Source organism: Lutra lutra, chromosome 13 (genome assembly GCF_902655055.1).
Source record: "Lutra lutra chromosome 13, mLutLut1.2, whole genome shotgun sequence".
In the NCBI taxonomy this organism is placed as follows: Eukaryota; Metazoa; Chordata; class Mammalia; order Carnivora; family Mustelidae; genus Lutra; species Lutra lutra.
In genome coordinates, this window is record NC_062290.1 from 65,253,663 (window position 1) to 65,273,134 (window position 19,472).

Below are 19,472 nucleotides of genomic sequence, written 5' to 3' on the forward strand. Positions count from 1 at the left end.
CCAGGCTCCTGGATGAGTGCACACACTTGTCCACACACACACACATACTCATATTCACTTGCTGTCTTGAGTCATACCATCATTACCCATTCCCCCACTCTTTGAGCTTATATCAGGTCATATAAATGAATGTCCACAATTGCTCCAGACTTTACAGACCCAAGGAAAGTGTACTGTCATCTCCGCCCTTACCCTCAGCTTTGTGATCATCCCCATTATCACTCTTCGTGACCTTCACTTTTCTCTAATCACTGGAGGGTAGTGATCTCAACCCTGAGAGGCAGGATTTCAGATATTGTTGGCTTCTGCCTTCTAAATCCTTGTGGAACGGTCAGGATTTAATGTGTTTTTATATACCAGATTGTCATTCTTGGGAAGTGAAGCTGAGGAAAAACCGTGGTACGTAAGGCCCTTCCCCCCGCCCCAACAGCCATAATTGCTCCTTTCACACGGGTATCATCAACCCTCCACTAGCACTTGAGTCCGGCACAGCCTCACCATCTGCTCATGTGACACCAACATTATGGCCTCCCTCCATGCATCCCTAAATGGGGCTGGAGAAGGCAACAGAGATGGCAAGTGTGCCAGCTGGCACCAGCGACCCAGACCTAGACAGTGATGGATCATGGCCCAGGACGGAGAGGAAGGAGGGAGGACTCTGATGGCTAATTGCACACTGTCATCAGAGTGGCAAGGCAGACCTCTTCTGCTCATGGAAGCAGAGCCACTGCAGTGTTTCTGTTCCTGCAGTAAATGCAAAGCTGCTTTTTAATATGTGGTCCCAAGAGAATGTTCCATAGAAAAGAAACCTAGAAATCAAGATCTGAATTATTCTGGCTTTGCTTCTGTATGTGTCTCATTGGCGTTACAGGGGACTCTCCAGGGAGTTTGAGCATTACTTGAAGATGGCAGGCAGGGGTTTCTGGCTGATCAGGGAGAATGATCAGGGTCAGTAGACTTATGCTTCCGGGTCAGTTCTGTCCACCAAGCTGCCCAAGTTCCCACCTTCCTATACCACCCTGAGTCTCCGAGGCTCTCTGTTCCTTACTTAATGTCCTGCAACTGACTGATTCGCACATTCATTCTGTTCTCTCTCAGTGCTGCTTCCGGGATTGAACTGGCCAGACAGCTGTTCGAGATTTATTCTATAGATTTCAAATTTAGGCATAGGCCCTGGCTTTTTTGTTGGCATTAGTATTGATTTTGATGTATTTGAAGTTAAGATGGTTCTATGTTCTAAAAGCTTCTAGTCTACGTTTTTCTAGTGAGTCTTTTTACCTATGTACATTTTCGCTTTTGTGGACTTCACTTTCATCCCGCCCATTTTAAAATGGAAGTGGTAGCACAGGGGTGTCCAGTAAAATCTGACACTTGTCCTCGGTGGAGGAAGCTAGATGCCATTTTTGTTTTTGTTTTACTCAAAAGCTCCCATAGATGCCGCCTGTTCTCCAAGTGGCTGTTTCCTGCCTGTTTTCCAAGTAGTTGTTTCTCAAGGGCTGATGAAGCCATGGGACAGAAATATGTTTCCAGCCACATGGAGGAGATGTCTAGAAATCCCAGATCAGGCCTGTGCAGGAGACACAGACAGCCCTAGAGGGAAAGCCCCCCAAACTGTGGAAATCATAGTGTTTCCTCAGCTCCAAAACATTCAGGTCACCTGACTAGGCTCCTTCCCATCAGGTCAGCTCAGTTGACCAGTGAAATAAGAAAGGAAGAGAAACTTCATGACCTCGAGGAGATATACTAGCTGTCAGCAGGAGCACCCATTAGCTGGGGCAGCTTTGGAGCACCTCTCTCTCATACTTATCCAAATCTCCTCTCTGGGGCTAAAAAGAAAAGAAAGCAGAGAGGGCTGACCCAAGCACTGGCGATTTACACTTGGTAAATTCACCAAGAAATACCATCAGGCACAGAGAAACACACGGGAATATCCAGAGATGACGAGATGGTCAGAAGTTGTGTCCACTGGGGGAGAGGGGGAGGAAAGGCCAGAGAGCAAAATACAATCCTAGTAGAACCAGAGATAAGTCATGTCTGAAGGGCGGTGCTTGGGAAGTGTGGTTTGCGACCTACCTGGAGATAAAGAAAGGAGGCAATGGTTGAGATCAAGGACAAAGACCCTTCTAGCAGAATTGTTAGGAGTTCACGTTTAAGACACACTACAGCTCAAAGCTTTCAGCTGTAACGAGGAGGCACTGCAGGGATAAGATCACAAGTAGAGGCTGTGTCGGGTTTCAGAGAGTGGCCAGAGTGTAGAGCTTCTCTGCAATGCTGGGGCTAAAGAAATGGATAGGAAACAGGTAAAAAAGTGCCTCTCTGCATTAGAGTTGAGCCTGTGCCTCCCCGCCATAACTCTTCAGGCTTTTGTGGAGGGTGAAATTTTGATCCCATGATACAGGTGTTTTTTGGGGGTTTTTTGTTTGTTTGTTTGTTTGTTCTCCTGGGGATCAGAAAATATGGGTTTGTAGTCCCAGACTTACACTAACTAGCTATGTCATGACATTGGGTTAGTCATTCCAGGGCTGGAATAAGAACTTCTTACTTTTTAGCCTTCCTAAACCCTTCTTTTCTCCTCATTGCCCCATATGTACTTCCAAACAAAAACAATTTTAAGCCATAAATGACGTACAAAGACATCCTCCCAAGATCTGATTTTTTTTCCATAATGATTACTTTGATGCTTTTTCTTTAAAAAATCAACACTTTAAAAAAATTTTTTTTTTCCTCTATTTTAGTTTCCCTGCTTTGCTGATTCTCAACCTAAGTACCTGTTTAGATAACCTGTTGGATGATTCAGCAGTGCTCAGTTCCCCTTGCTGGGCCTCTGCCTTCTCATCTAGGAAATAAAGGTTTAGATGGGAAGATCTCCAGGACCTCTTCCAGCTTAATTTTCTGTAATTTCATAACCTCAAAAACCTGTCTCCTAGCTACCTTTATCACCATCTTACTTGGCATTTTAGTGTTTCCAAATATGAATAAGAAAACTAATGTTGGCTTTTTCATATTCCCTCAACTTCTCATACCCAAAGGCTACATCTAAACCTCGGTGAGTATCTGGGACATTTGTGAGTCAGAATGAAAGGCTAAGTATGTCCCCTTTTATATCTAAACCTTATGAAGGATCTGTGTCTATGATAAGATATTACCAGGAAAGCCCTGGATTTACTGGTGGAAAGCATTTTGGAATAAAGGCACCTTTTTGGAGAAGGTGACAGCTGTGCCTGGTCTAGGATTCCTGGACCATGTGTTCGTCCCTGCTAGTAATTTAGGGTGTGGTTCTAGGCTTTAACGTTTCTAGGCTTCAGCTTTCCTGTTTGTTCATTCATTCATGATTTACCTGCCTCTAATATTTTATAAGAAGGTAAGTCTATCTCTAATACTTTATGAAATTTCTCACATCTACCTCTTGCCGGTTCTTATAGCCACTGCCCCTTGACTTTTCACCACTGTCCCAATTGGAAATACTGCCTTGGCTCCCAAGCATCCTCTGAGAGGGTGGCCAGCAGAAGCGGGGTCTCCCTCCAAGCCTTGCCGTGGTCTGCCTTTCCGATGGGAGCTGTTCATTATTTTCTGGAAGGTTTCTATAACAGATGTTACAAGGCAGACAAGCAAGCACACACTCCCCGAGCCCAGAGCATGCTGAGCCAGGCACGCACACACTTGCCAACACCAAAAGGAGGAGAGCGGCTGGGGTGATGGAGGGAGTGTGTTCTGCGGGGCGAGCGCTGCTCGGAAGTCCTGCTAATGTCTCTGTGTGGCCATGCTGTATTTTCAGCTTGTCATCATGGCTGGGACAGTGCTGCTTGCCTACTACTTCGAATGCACTGACACTTTTCAGGTGCATATCCAAGGATTCTTCTGTCAGGACGGAGACTTAATGAAGCCTTACCCAGGGACAGAGGAAGAAAGCTTCATCACCCCTCTGGTGCTCTATTGTGTGCTGGCTGCCACCCCAACTGCTATTGTAAGTACAGAATAGACTTCCTTCGTTACCGTCAGATCCGAAATAACATTTCCTGTCTTCCTTTTCTCCTTTTTTCTCCCTTCCTGGGCATTCACCACCAGCAGCCTTATTGGGGTGTCCTGTTCCAGCCAAAGCCTTGAATGGAACTCTGCATTTTAAAAAAATCTCATTAAAATAGGTCTTGTCTTTTATAGGTGGCTTTTGTTTTTGGCGTCTGAATGTATATAACTATATGCATTTTGTAAGTAAGTGGGAATGTTCTAAATCAACAGGCTTGATTGGCTAATACTTTAGTGAAGAGCAGCCGGGGGGAGAAAAAATATGCTGCGGGTGGTATTCAGGAGAGGTCTCGAATGTAAATGCTGGCGCTGATTTAAAGACTCAGATCGGAGTGGAACAGACTCCCCAGGGTCCCTGGGGCCTGTGTCTCCTGCTGTCCTGATTGAACTTCCAGACGGGCTGTTGAGAGAATCGCTTGACCTAAGTTTGCTGTGATTCATCCTTGGTGGCTCTGGCTGTGTTCACATTACATCACGTTCAATTCAGCTGCAACTTTACCTTCATTTATTTCGTTCTTCTCTCTCATGAGGCAAAAGAATTGGCTGGACTATTCTCAGAAGAAACTGTTTCAAAAGCGTAAACTCAACAGATCTGTGTTATCCAGTAAAGGGCTTGAACCCTTAGACATTTTAATTTCAGTTTTAAAAATGACTTTGTGTTTTAAGATAAACCTTTCTGTGTCTGAACAGGCTACAAAGTCAGATTAGTTGGGATGAAATCTCTGCTGTCATTTCCCCCTATCTCTTCTAAGAGCTACCTCCCCCAGCTCTGCCCCCTCCCCCCCCCCCCACCCTCTTCCTCTCCCCTATTTTGGTAATAAAAATATTGACTGCCATGCTGAGAAATATTCTGATGGCTCAGACATTCAGTTCAAGTATTTTCTATGTAAATGTTTTGCTTGCTTTAAGATGAGTAATGGAATAGAATTTTGAGGAGAAAGAATATGGGCGTAATGAGTCATAGTACTTTAATTTCATTTTGATTATTGATCCTTGGCTCTACAAGCCCCCCCCCCCGCCATGCCCTTAAATGATAAGACTATGCTGTAGCAATTAAGGTCAGCAGTGATAAAACTGCGGTGTGTTGGGGGTGGTTAAAAATACAAGCTCTGCAGTCTAACACACCTGGATTCCCATCCTGTCTATGTGACTTTTGGCAAATCGCTTTCTTGCTCCCCTCCCCCCACCATAAAACAGGGATAACAGGACTCCCTATTTCATGGAGCTCTCATGAGATTTTAATAAGACGGTTCGTACGAATAACTCCGCACAGTGTCTGGCATGTACTAAGTGTTTAGAAGTAGGGGAACAAAGAACCTGGTTGGAAACTGTTTTTCAACCTTTTCAGAATCACAGACCAACTTCCATTACCTGAAGAGAATGAGATTCCACTTAGAAACCCAGGAACTGCAGGCAGTAGACTTACTCCGGAATCATGTCCTGATGTCTTTCTGTCTCAGAAGCGTATCATTTTCTTATGTATTCAGACATGTCTCTGAGTAATATGTTGACTTACTAGTGTATTTTCCTCTCTTCTTCCTAGTCCCAGGATATATATCATATATCAGTCCCAGGATATATATAATCAATTCTCCTGTAATTACTTCTTGGAATTAGAAAAATTTTTTTCCATCAAAAAAAAAAAAAACCCTAAATAAAGCAAGGGAAACTGATTAGGAAAAATTAGGGTGAAAAAAAAATTAGTGAATCAGAAAAAAATAGAATTAACAAATAAAATCAGGAGCTGATTCTTTGAAAAGTAAAATGTACAACCCCCTAGATAGTCTAATATAAGAAAGGCAGAAGTAAAAAAAGTTAAAACATATACATATATATATGTATAAGCAAAAATACATGAACCTTTAAAAGTCTATATTGTATTTACAGGGCAGCTGGGTGGCTCATGCAGTTAAGCGTTTGTCTTTGGCTCAGGTCATGATCCCAGAGACCTGCGATCAAGTCCCACATCAGGCTCCCTGCTCAGTGGGGAGTCTGCTTCTCCCTCTGCCCCTCCCTGACTCGTGTGCATTCTCTCTCTCTCTCGCTCGCTCACTCTCTCTCTCAAATACATAAAACTTTTTAAAAAATTGTATTTACAAGTCTCTGCCAGTAAATGCTTTCTTCTCAATAAAATTGGTAATATTTTATGAAAAGATAATTTACTAACAATTCCCTAAAAAGATGTAGAAAAGAGAAATAGTGAATAAAAACAGAATAAATTATTAAACATATCTAAAATTTATCTCGTAAAATGGTACTGAGGACATGTAGCTGTAGTAAAAATTCCTTCAAACTCTCAAGGAATAGAAAATCCATAATTCTATAAAATGTCCCAGAGCCTAAAAATAAATGGAAGCCTTTTTAGTGCACATTACAAAGCAAGAAAAATATAGATTTTAAACACTTAAAAAGTCTGCATGCACACCCACAAAATCACACTCAGTAGCAAAAACAATCTCCCTTATGAAAGTTGATGCAAGCATATAGAAAAGGATTGATACACTTGTCTACCTAAAAATAAGCATTTCTAACCAAGAAAAAGACCACAAAAAGTTTACAGGATATACGACTCAAATGTAAATATCCTTAATATTTACTTATCCTTAAAAAATGAGCTTCCCCAAATAAAAACTGAAGACAAGAATAGACAAGTAACAAAACAGTAAATTGACTGTGTGCCTGAACATTTCTATACTTATCCATTATCAAAGAAAAGTAATTTTGACAAGGACAGTATTTCCCCCTTTCTGTAAAATTGGCAAATGTTTTAAAGAAACACCGTGTTGTTGAAGGTACAGAAACTTTCACGCAGTTCTCATTGAAGTAAGATATATTAAAAGTTTGTAAACTTCAGACTGTCATTAATTCCAGCCCCTGAATTTACGTTAAGGAAATAATCAGTTTTACATAAATACAAGGATTTGTGTATAGGGATGTTCATGTCAACAGTAGTTTCAATGGAAAACTTGGAACTAGCTAAATACACAGTCCTAGAGAATTGTGTACATACATTAGAAGGCAGCTGTGTTTTTGAAACACCTTTAATAGCAATGAAACAGGCTTTTGATTTAATGTTAAGATTTTTTTAAGGGCTAAAAAAATGTGTACAGTATTGCATGTAAAATCTTTCTCCCTTTCACAAGAGAATCTGACCTTCTTTTAATTTTCCTAGAAAAGGAAAAAGTGGTATGTATCGACTGTGTTGCTAGGCAAGATTAACCCCTGATGGGTGAGTGGCACCCGGACTCTGAGGACTATAACTACCCAAGGAGGTGCCGTGCTATGATTTCTAAGTGCAATGACTCTGGAAATTTGGCACATCCATTGTAGGACCCTGAAGGCTATGCCTGTGGAGTTGCTGCACCATATGTTGACTTCTATAGGGTGTGGGGCTTTTAAGCCACAGTGGCTCTTGCATCCTTTGATGTGTCTATGGTCTCTTGCACCTGAGCTCCACGGCTCTGCTGGACCACTGTGAAGACATGTGCTGAAGAGGAGCACGTGATGCTTCCCTGTTGGCAAGCTATGGTTCCTTCCAAGTAGACCAGTGCCAAATGTAGCATGTGTTTGTCTGTGGGTCTACTTAATGACCCTAAGAAGATACCTTCTGTGTGTTGCAAGATAATCCCACATTTATAATTATATATAAAAAGACTAGTATGAAATAACTAAAAATTCACAGCTATTATCTATGAGTGCTAATGGTACAGTTAATTTTTTCTTCTCTTTTATACTTTTATATATTCCTTTCCAAATTCTACATGAATGTGTATTATTTTCAAATCAAAAGATACATTTTTAAAACATTGTATACTCTAGTTCTTCTGGCAGTAATTGTGAAATGACCAATCTCTAATTAGACTTGAAACTCTCAATTCTAATAAAGAAAAACACACATAGCAAAAAAAAAAAGAACCAAAATCAAAAACAAAACAAAACAAAAATAGGAAAACAGAACTTAGTGAAGAATGTTCTCCCTGGGCAAAAATGATAGTTCTTGATGATGAATCTCCCTGGGCAAAAATGGTAGTTCTTTCATTCTAAGATTTTCAGCAGAAACTGTTCTCCTGGTTGCAAAGTTTGATCCTGTCTCTTCCATTGATTACTTTTCCCCAAATGACACAAATTTACATGGGAGTCAGTTGCTCCACTGGGAAGTCAAAGGGTGTGGTCAAGAAGCAGTGAACTGAGGACTAAGAACTTGCAGTTCTACTATGGCTCTCAGATGTGGAACCCTCTCCATTTCTTTGCTTCTCTGGGTGAACAGTGTGACCAATAATGCTAGCAGGTCCCTAAGATATAAGCTGAGGAATATTCCATAAGTGAGGGCTGTAAGCATGACATCTTAATTTATTTATATTCTGTAGATTTTGCTTAATTTATCCTTCCAACATCCCAGCAAAATAGAAAAGAGACATACCAAAGAACAAAGAAAGGATGTGGTCCAGTTCCCTTCATTTCTGAGTTGAGAACCTTGAGACTTAACTAGGTTAAATAGCTCACTGAAGGTCCAGCTAGTTCTGTAGGTGACAACAGATAGCCGCCCATTTGGTTCCACTTTCCTTTTGCTCCCAAATGAGGGACATTGCTAGAAGCCAAGGCTGATTACAGCTGACAGGTTAATGGCAGAGAGCCACGTGGCTTTGGAACCCTGCCGACAGTGCTTGATCTTCCCCTAGGACCTGAAAATAAGTGAGCAGCATCAGGGTACAGAGCAGAACTCTTCTGATACCCAGGTACATTTCCTGGGAGGAAGGAACTGTATTCAATTCTTCTGTCCCATCCGTGGGAGGTATGGCTTGTCCAAGAGCAGCCTTTATTGGGCCACGGGGATCAAGATCCCAAGTCTCTAACTTCGCACAGCCCCTGTTTCTGAGTGTTCATGCTCCGTTCCTTTCACACTGCAGTCAGCAGGTCTCAGGTTGAGTATATCAGGAGAGGCAAGGATCCCAGTCATGGTTCTGCCTCCGATAATTGCGTGACCTCTGGTGAGTCATGTTCCCTCTAGAGGCTCAGTTTCTCAATTGTAAATAAAAGGAGGGGTTGGGCTAATGATCTCCAAGATCTTTCCAGTTCTAACATTCCATGAAAGCTAATTTTTTAAAAAAAAGACATTCTGGTTGGAAAGCTCCACATGTCATGTTCCCAAGCCCTAAGTCTCAACTTTCTTTCTGGAGTTTGATTTTTACACTCTGTGGCTGGTCAGGTTTTCAGAGAACAGCATAGAGTTTTTGTTATCATTGTTTATTCCTTCCTTAGACCCATTTCCTGTTTTCGCTGGAATAGAAGGAAGGCAAGACCCTCTGGGGTGACTTGTATGATATTAACTAATGTCAGTTTTTAAACAAGTAGCTCAAACTGCATGTAGGTTTTCTGTGCATTCTCAAGCATGTTAGCCATAGGAAAACCCAGCACCTTCCACTGCTGTTTGTCCCTGGGGATGGGCATTAACAGCCCCATTCACGGCTGCAGGGACTCACAGGAAAGGCACAAGGAAAAGACTCTGCTGAGTGTTTGCCCTGTCATTTCCTATTTCTCCTTTTGTGCGCTGCTGTCAGAAGAGATCAGCATCATGTTGAGGCAAAGCCTCATGGGATAAACTGCACAGAGACAGGCCATGGCTGTCTTAGATCTTCAGGAAAGGTTAGAGCTTGGGGGATTTATTGTGTCCAGAACTGTTCAGCCAAAAGCAGTAGCCCGCACTTCCAAGAAATCTGCAGAGTGCATACTAACCAGTGTGGAAACCCTGGGTGCCTGCTGCCTCTGGCCTCCTGAGGAAACTTGTACACTCAGAGTCCAGGGCAGAGAGTCTGTTTGGATAAGAGGATTTAACTCAGCAGAGAATCTGATTTACCTTTATTTTACCTCAGTCCCAGCCCCGCAAGGCATGAGAAAATGGCTATTAAACCTTTTCCTTGGACTCCCAACAAAGTGACAAGGGGAGTATTTAGTATTGAAGCAATAGCACATTCGATGTCTAGCCTACGAGCTCTGAAACAGCTCACAGTTTGCATGCAGCCGTGCACACATGCATATATAAGACTAATCTCGAATTTCCTAGGAAAGGAAGAGACAAACACAATTTGATAGAAAGGCACAATTTGGAGGAAATTGTGACTCTTCATTTGGGGGGGTTTCCGGGCTGTCAGCTCTTGAAGTGAGTATAAAAGCCCAAAGCACAGTGTGGAACAGAGTGGGCTCTCACTGAGTGCAAGTCTGTTGGCTGGCTGACGTGGGTCGCAGCTGCTGAGACAAAGGACACATTGTGGTCCTTTGCGCTGCCTCTCAACCTGCTCTTCCAGGCTCTGAACAATCTCATCCGTTGAAGCCCCTTTTAGCACTTCATAATTCACATCTTTTTTCCTTTCGTACATGATCACATGACTTCCTTTTTGTTTTTTTTAATCATGAGACATGATTTTGCTGCTGTTGATGCTAATGCACTCAGTTTTTAAAATGACATTTTTTTTTTCTGGGAAAGATTTATAGGTACCTATTAATGGTTGTGGATTGTTTTTTAACTTAAAAAAAAATGTGTTTCCCCCTCTTCTGTCTATGCTGCACATGAGTCCTCTAAATTCTCTCACAGATTGTCTCTTCCCCTCACATCATCCCAAAGGGAGACTTGCTTACCGTCTTTGAGATGCCCCTTCTAATGATTGCTGATCATTGTTAAGGAGCTTTGATAATTTGCTTCTTGAAAATACTCTTTGCCTAAAAATACATGCTGGTCAATTTCCTTATGCATTTTACTTTTCACTGAGAGCAGTATTCTACCTAACCCATTTTAAATTCCAATTTCTCTGATATCCACTGTCCAGGAAAAAAGGGATAAGAGATTACTGTGCTTCGGAAATATAGCATACCACTTTGGTACTACGTTTTATAACAGGTGTCAACTGAAGACCACCTTCTGAATGGGTAGATGTGGCCCCTGGAGTCATACCAGTGGGGAGCCTCCAATCCATAAACACTTATTATCCCAGTTGCTGAACAATTTTCAAAATGCCATCATGCAGATGGCCTTGACTCCATTGAAGGCTTGATTTGTAAAAGGCATAGGAAGTCCCTAGAGCTGAATTCCTTACTTACACTTAGATGTAATTGAAGCAGAAATCAAGGGTGCTCTCAGCACCTGAGAGGACCAGGATGCCTCTGCAGATCTGGGTTGTCCGTGGCCTTTGCTGGGGAAGATTAGAGCAGAACGTGAAGATCCTGGCAGTCAGAATTGGCAGTACAGTCTGTACATTTTAAATTTCCTGGGTCACTAAACAAAATCTACTGCAAAAGCCATGCCTGCCTTTCTTGGAAATGCTCAGGACTATATAGAAGCCTCTCAGGAAAATACTGGAAGCATCCAAAAATCCCTGGGACTGAAAGCCCTGAAGATATTTAGACACTAATATTGGGAAGTATACAAAGAACCCTTTCCTCTTCCTCAGAGTATAATACCCAGAAATCCCAGAGAGGGGGCCTCCAGCCTCTGCCGTCCTTTAGGAACCCAGGTGACAGAGGTATCAGGCAACAGGATGACTCTGGAGTGGGTTGCATCCACTTTGCTGAAGGGAAGATGACTTGGTGAGGGCAAAGTGAAATAAGGCCCTGGAGAGTTTAACCAATGGAACTGAGATTACAACTCAATTATATGACTTCAGTTTCCCTTAATCAGCCCTCTCTTGTCAGTTCCTATCATAAAGGCAAAAAATGTTGGAGCTGGAAAAGCACAGGAGTGGTCTTCTAGTCCTACAGATGAGAAACTGAGGCCCAAGGAGGTCCAACAATTGGTCCAAGGTCAAATACCTGGTTAGGGGCAGAGCAGAGCTAGAGTCATACCAGATTTCCTTACTCCAGGACTAGAGACAGTGATTTTTTTTTTTAAGACCATTCTCAACAGACATTTTTGCCTGAATAGACCAGGAAGTAAAGACAACAAACATTCCTTGAGCACCTACAGATGCTTTGACGTACATTTTTAATACTCGCAACTGTTTTCCGGTATAGCTATTACCGTCCTTTTCAAGGTCATGAAAAAAAAGAAAAACTGGGGCTCAGAAAGTTCAATTACTTGCCCAAAAATCACACATCAAAGGAGGAGAGAGCTGAGATTTCAACACTACAGCCCACATTCAAGAAACAGCAATGATTTTGATCTTGCCAAGTACCAGAGCCACAGCTAGCATGTGTGTGAGCTCAAAACAAAAATTCCAGAGTTTCTAGATGCTCTTTTTAGTGACAGCCACATATAACATGCAGTGAATCCCCCTTACAATATGAGATTGTAATACATCTTCCAGTGACGACTATTTCCTGCAAACTCTTTTTATTTTGAAATATAAAAACTGTCCCCTAAATATTTTGCATTTATATCACTTATTTATCACTTACCAGATCTCCTTGAAGAAGTGAAGTCTATAAGATAACACACTGTGGGGAGCCTGGGTGGCTCAGTCAGTTACACATCTGCCTTCAGCTCAGGTCATGATCCCAGGGTCATGAGATCGAGCCCCATGTTGGGCTCCCTGCTCAGCGAGAAGCCTGCTTCTCTTTCTGCCCCTCCCCACTGCTCATGCTCTGTCTCATTCTCTAGCTCTCACTTTCTCTCAAATAAATAAATAAAATGTTAAAAAATAAATAAACTAAAACACACCAAACTGATGAACTACATTCCAGGATTATTTACTTATTTGCCATTTGGGTTTATATATCTGAAATACAATTTTATCAACAAAGAACAATTATCCTCATTACTTAAAGTATATTTACTGTTATCTAAATGTCTTATATCACATGGGGTTGTAGCCAGCATAGCTGGGGGATAAGAAATGCACCAATGAAATTCATTTGCAGTTCATTCACTGCCAGATCTAGAACTTGGCCTTGGTCATTTCTCACCAGAGGGTATTCTCATTTGCTGTGAGTGATATGATGTTTGTCAGCCAGCAGTCAGAAAGGCCATAATAAGACAGCCAGGGCCAAACACCTGGAGAGTCCCACATGTCCCAGTCGCTCTCTGAACAGAGGGATAGACAGAGGCAGAGTGTGTGGCAGAGACAGAGATGGAGGAACCCAGCCACTGCCAAAACCAGAGTCATAAACCTGCCGCCTTGTACAAAATGGTGTTCAGTGTGGGCTGGAGGCCTAGCAGGAAAGAAGAGAGACCTTTTCCCTTATCAAGCAGAATTCTTTCACTCTCTCCAAGCATAATATGGCCCTAAATGAGACTATGGGATCCAGTAGATGGACAAATAACACCTTAGGTATTGTCGGTAAAATACAGAAAAATGAACATCCACAAAGCCCACTCACTGCAGCCTGAGCCCTGGACTGCTTCTTCAGCAACCTTTATGTCCATCACAGTTTTAACTGAAGACCAGGAATATTTTCCTACCTGGTAGTTATAAAATGACCCCTTTCCTCCCTCTCCTTCTTCCTTTCCTTCCTTTCTTCCTTATGTAAACATTTATTATCACTTAACATATTCCCAGTATTGTATATAGTATAGTATGTGTCCTTGCTCTGTTTTTTTTTTCTTTTATGCTTTATACCTTAATTGGAATTTTAATAATGTTGGCCAATAGGAACAATTCTTGTATTGCTTATTACCTTTGATGTGAGGGTCTTAGGATTTGTGGACATTTTATTTGAGCCCCATGCCCTTTTGCATGACAAGTTTTGTTTGGTTTGGTACAACTTGGAGTGATTTTGTTGAGATTTTTATGTGGGTATGTGTGTATGCACATGTGTATCTTTAACAAGAATAGGGTGTGTATAGATTCTCTCACACATTTTCTTGCTTTCTTTGCCCTCTTGTGTGAGTAGTAGAAAGCTTCACTAAATGGAGGATTTCTAGAATGCGCACATCTCTTTCCTATAGAATAAGAATGTTTTCGGCTTCTGAAATCGCTAAGGCAAGCAACGTTCATTTCTTCTCACGCTTATCCTTATGTGGTTATCACCCTCCATCTCACTTCCCTGATTTGCTTTGTAATCATATGTCATTTCATGACATTACATGATGTATTTTTAAGTATTCTGTGCCCTCCCTACACACTCATACACACCAGATATCTGTTCACGTCTCTGCCTCCAGCACTAAAACAACTCCTGGCAGAGTGAGTGCTCCCTCTCCAGAACTATCAGATGCAAAAAAGAGTGTACGAGTGAATTTAGTTTGAAGAGATAATTCACTTTGGATTACTTAGCCCTTGGTTTTTATTTCATCTTAAGCAATACACCGAGAATTGTGTGCTTTCTTGTCCATATTGTCAATTCCCTGCATTGTTCATCTTCAGAGAAATTAAGGTCAGAGGATTCTATCTCTAAGTAGGTCCTCTAAAGATTCAACCTTTTATTCATTCAACCAATATTGATTGAGCCTACTGTGTATCAGTCCCTGTTCTAAGCACCATACACGGAATGGAAGGAAGTCCTTCCTATAAGGACAACATAGCCAAACGAAGAAGGACATACAAACAATCATTACAGTTAATGGGATAGATGTCGGGATAGAGATCTTTATAATGTGTTGTGGAGACAATGACAAGACAGGGTCTCTCTTTTCCTGAGGGGACTGGCAAAGGCTTTGGGAAGGGTAGTGACCTTTTCACTGGGTCTGGAAGGATACATGGCGGATATCGTTTTGTGTTCTTTATACTCTACCTCATTCAATTTGTATTCCAAAAGACCTTCATTAATCTGATATGCTTCAATCATTCAGCATTGAATAACTACTTTGTACCTTACACTTGGCTAAGCCCTGGGGGAGTATAACCAAGAATAAGACAGACAGGACATCCCATGACAAAGAACAACAACAATAATAATATGTAACCATTTCTGGTAAGAAATAGAAAAGAGAAACACAAGGTAAGGAATCCATGTATAACAAGAATGTTGGAGCTAGTCTGTGGAATCAGAGAAAGCTCCCTCAAAGAAATACTGTTTCACGTATCCAAGCATGCATGAATTTGTCCCCATCTGTTCACTAAGATAAAGAACGGCAATGCAGTTCCATCATGTGTAGTCAGGACAAACAAAACCCCTCGGCACCTTATTTTAGCAGAGATAGGTGTTCCTAGAAAAGAGGGCGGGCTGAGTTCTGAAAGTTATTGAAATATTTGTCCGTGGCAGAGCATCAATGCATTGTTAATTCCAAGGGACATTAGGCACAAAAAAGTGCAAGGTCTGAACAGCCATCCTTAGCATCTGCCAGCATGATATGCACCATTGTGCACCCGTCAGACCCCGAGTCCCGTCTCTTCCTGCCAGTGTCCTGTCCCATTCTGACTGGCCTCCAGTTCTATGTCCACAACACCATTCTGTCCTGTATTTTAATAGCATCTGAGTTTTTCAGTATTTGAAACACACTCCACTTGACTTGTGTTGACTTCTCTGTTCAACTATTTTTCTTGAGTCACTTCCAAGTAAAAGTGTAAGTCATGAACATGAAGGCTCTGGAACCAGGTCTTCTTGGCTTCAGAGCTGGGGTTTGTGACTTACGAGCCCTGACCTTGGACAGATTATTTAACCCGTCTGAGCCACAGATGTTATATTTGTGCAACCAGGATAACACGGGCACACAGGGTGATGGGTAACAGCTACATTTCAGGGATGCCTCTGTTGTTGTCCTACCATGTGTGGCCACGTCCCCGAGTCTTTCCGTTTCCTTGCTCGTAAAGCAGAAAATACCTATAAATGACACCAGTTTTACAATTCTACAGTTCAATTTCAACACCCATGTGCCACTCAAGATGTTGTCATCTTTATCCATCTAAACAGATATTCCGTAATGACAGGAAGTATGTGAGGAAAGGGGGAACTCTTACACAGTGATAAAGTTTATCTTAACACCATAAGCGTGTACCTAGCAAAGAACATCTCTAAGGTCACATTCTTCTGGGGGAATGTCAAAGTTGGGATGAGAAAAATAAAAATGGCGTATGATGAGGTGGAAAGTGTGAACTTTGGAATTTAGGCGTCGTGGAAACCAGTCCCAGTGATTCCACATGCCAGCTGTCTGCTCTGGGGGGTCCTGAACTTTCTTCACCAGTAAAACAAGGGCAATAATGCCTACACTAAGGACCTGCTGAGCATGAAAAATACTATGATGAAGCACCTGACACCTAGTTACCAATAGATGGTGGTAATTACTAACTTTATTCTTCGCTGATGATTCTCAGTTGATGATGAGTTGGTGGTAAGTTGATGACAGCTTACTGATGGTAAGTTAGTGACAACTTACCTCCCACCGGTTCCTTATTTTAAATAGGAATACACCACCCTGAGTGCGAGAAGTGTAATCAAGAAACAATCTACACAAAGGCATTGTGATTTATATGGTACTACATACATATTAGTTCCAGATAATGAGAGAAATGCCAATTATAAAGAAGGGACGGTCAGCCAGTTCACAGTGTGAGAAGTATAGCTCAGACCAACATGTTCAAATAAAGATTGATCAAGTAAATAATGTATTGCCACATAACGAAGTCATAATTCATCATAATGTGTACTTATAATGCCTTGTTGGGCATACAACTGTCCCAGTCATTTCTCAGCATTGCAGCTCACCCATTCAGTTAAAAGAATAGTCCCAGCACGAGTGAGCCTTATCATAGATTCTATTACAATTTATTATGGCAACTTGTGTTTTTATAAGAATTTAGAATTTGATAGGATTGCCTGAAACCTCACCAAAATGATCAGTTATTGCCATCTCTAATTCTTTTGAAGAAGTAAATACAAACTACTAATTAAACCTCACTCCCTGCAGCATGACATCTTTTAAAAAGATCTGGAGCCTCAAAAGTTTGGGTTTTGCTCTTGGTTTTTTAAAGTCACTGGTCTCCTTTATCAGACCATTCTCTCCAACTTAACATTTCTTAAACATTCCTTCTCCAGATTTTTATTGGTGAGATATCCATGTATTTCATAAAGTCAACCAGAGAATCTTTGATTGCCCAGGAGAAAACCATACTGACCGGAGAATGCTGTTACCTGAACCCCTTACTCCGAAGGATCATAAGATTCATAGGTGAGTACAAGAGCTTGCCGAACCGAGCCCTCGCTTATAGGTCCAATCTGCTAAACTTACTACAGATGAACACGCTTGATGGAATAGACTAAGCTATGGGAGCATCAACTTTAAAAGCAAAGTTTCTTTAGGGGTTTTCCAGGAAGTGGAGCCATTGAGCCTGACCATGATGCCACATCTAATTTCTCATCCTTGAAGTGAAGCAGGACTTATTCAGTTCTCTTACAAATGATTTCAGCTTGGTTTTTTTTTCCCTACACAATATTTATCTGAGATTCCCTCTAGACATATATTTTAATATTGACCGGATATTGTCATATACCATTTAACTGAGTCTGGTGGTGGGGGCGGGGGGACACAGCGGGGGACACAAATAAAATGAGTTTAGAAATAATCAAATTTCCTGACAAAGATTTCCCATCCAGTATAATTTTGTTATGCAGTGAACTCTACTCAAAGTATGGGAAATGTAACCCGTCAGAATCTGGAGAATGGTGCCTTTCCAAGGTTGGAAAACAAATAGCTTTATTAGTGTTCATGATAAGAGGTAATTAAAGTGTGTTCTATATCTCTCCTCCTAGGATTTTTATAAAAACATCTGAGGTGATGTGGATAATGGTTATAGAGTGGGAATGAATATGTATATGGGAATAGGTAGGAAATAGATTTTGCAGAGTTCCTAAACAGTAAATACTCAATAAATAACTGGTACAGTGTTCAAATGAGATCTTACAAGTATCTACTGACCAGATGTTCATGGGAGCCAGGATAAAGCTCCCGAAGTGTGAACATTGCTGGTATAAAAACAAGCTGTGATACTCTTTAAAACCTACAGGGGCGCCTGGGTGGCTCAGTGGGTTAAGCCTCTGCCTTTGGCTCAGGTCATAATCTCAGGGTCCTGGAATTGAGCCCTGCATCAGGCTCCCTGCTCAAGAGTCTGCTATCCCCCCCCCTCTCTAAATAAACAAAATCTTTACAAAATAAATAAATAAATAAATAAAACCTATAGAACTGACAGCTGGGAAAGTGAAGGCCAGAATACAACATCCTCTCAACTCTTTTGGTTATCCTTAATCCTGTTTTTTTCCTATTGTAGAAAAGGGTTGGAGTACTTGAAGTCATAAGCAAATGACCACATTAAAATAAAAAATGCAAGAACTAGGGGAGCCTGGGTGGCTCAGTGGGTTAAAGCCTCTCTCTGCCTTTGGCTCGGGTCATGATCCCAGGGTCCTGGGATCGAGCCCCACATCGGGTTCTCTGCTCAGCAGAGAGCCTGCTTCCCCCCTCTCTCTCTGCCTGCCTCTCTGCCTGCTTGTCATCTCTGTCAAATAAATAAATAAAATCTTTAAAAAAAATTTTTTTTAAAATAAAAAAAATTTTAAAAGACGCAAGAACTTTTGTGATTGGAGTGGGAATGAGGAAGTGAGAAACCTAAGAAAATCTAACTTAAAAGAAGAAACTGTTAACATTAAAATAGTCTTCACAGCTGCCTATGTGGCTCAGTCAGTTGAGCTTCTGCTCAGATCATGATCTGGGGTCCTGGGATCCAGCTCCTGTCCATGCCCATTTCCTGTCTGGCTCCCTGCTCGCTTGGCGGGAGTCTTCGCCCTCTCCCTCTACTGCAACCCCTGCCCCCACTTGTGCATGCTCAAATAAATAAATAGAATCTTAAATTTTAAAAATGGTCTTCAAAAAAAAATTGTCTTCAGCATCTACTGATGCGATCTGCACAATGACCTGTGGAAGTCTCCAGTGAGCTCACTGGGTAATCCCTGAACAATATGATGTCACCACTGTCTGTGAGTTCACTCACTCCAAACAGTGGTGTCTTTCAAAGATGTCCAAAGTTTGGTCACTTCCCACCAGAGTGGCTAGGTAACAAATCATCAAGGAGAAATAAAGGAGGGAAGAGAATCTTTATTATACAGGACAGTGGGCTAGACACTTTATGAGCATTATTTCATTTAATCCATCCAAGACCCTGTAAGGTAACTTATAATCCTAATCGTACAGATGAAGAATCTGCTATAAAATGGGGTAAAGTCACTTTTCCCGGGCAGTGTGAGAGTGTATATGTCTATACACGCATTTGCGTAATTTGATTCAGAGAAGATTTTATGATCACTGTCGGATCGTATAATTAGAGCAAGTTATTTAAAGCAGAAGGTTATTTACAGTTAACTGGAGATTTCTTCAGAAGTTACTGTTGTTCTTTCTTGGCAAAGATAAGGAAAGAATCTGGGGCAAAGTCCAAAATATAGAAATTATAACCGGCGTCTATCATGTATATCTGCCTGTCTCGGTGCATTGTCGGGGCAAGATTTGTTCAATGAGGGATAGCAACAGCGCCCCCCCCCCCCCCCCCACTATCCAGGAATGAATCCTGCAGATTGCCGGTGGTAGTACCTGAAATTCC

At 41.6% G+C, this 19,472-nt stretch overlaps 1 protein-coding gene across 5 annotated transcripts in view; it reads left to right on the forward strand.

The window, feature by feature from the left end:
* PLPPR1 (phospholipid phosphatase related 1) overlaps nucleotides 1-19,472 on the forward strand; it is a 306,862-nt gene that overhangs the window by 259,889 nt on the left and 27,501 nt on the right. For all 5 annotated transcript variants that reach the window (XM_047701116.1, XM_047701115.1, XM_047701117.1 and 2 more), the window contains 2 exons: nucleotides 3,776-3,964; nucleotides 16,924-17,056. In XM_047701116.1, the coding sequence (XP_047557072.1) occupies nucleotides 3,776-3,964; nucleotides 16,924-17,056 (322 nt within the window). The remainder of the gene's footprint in view (nucleotides 1-3,775; nucleotides 3,965-16,923; nucleotides 17,057-19,472) is intronic.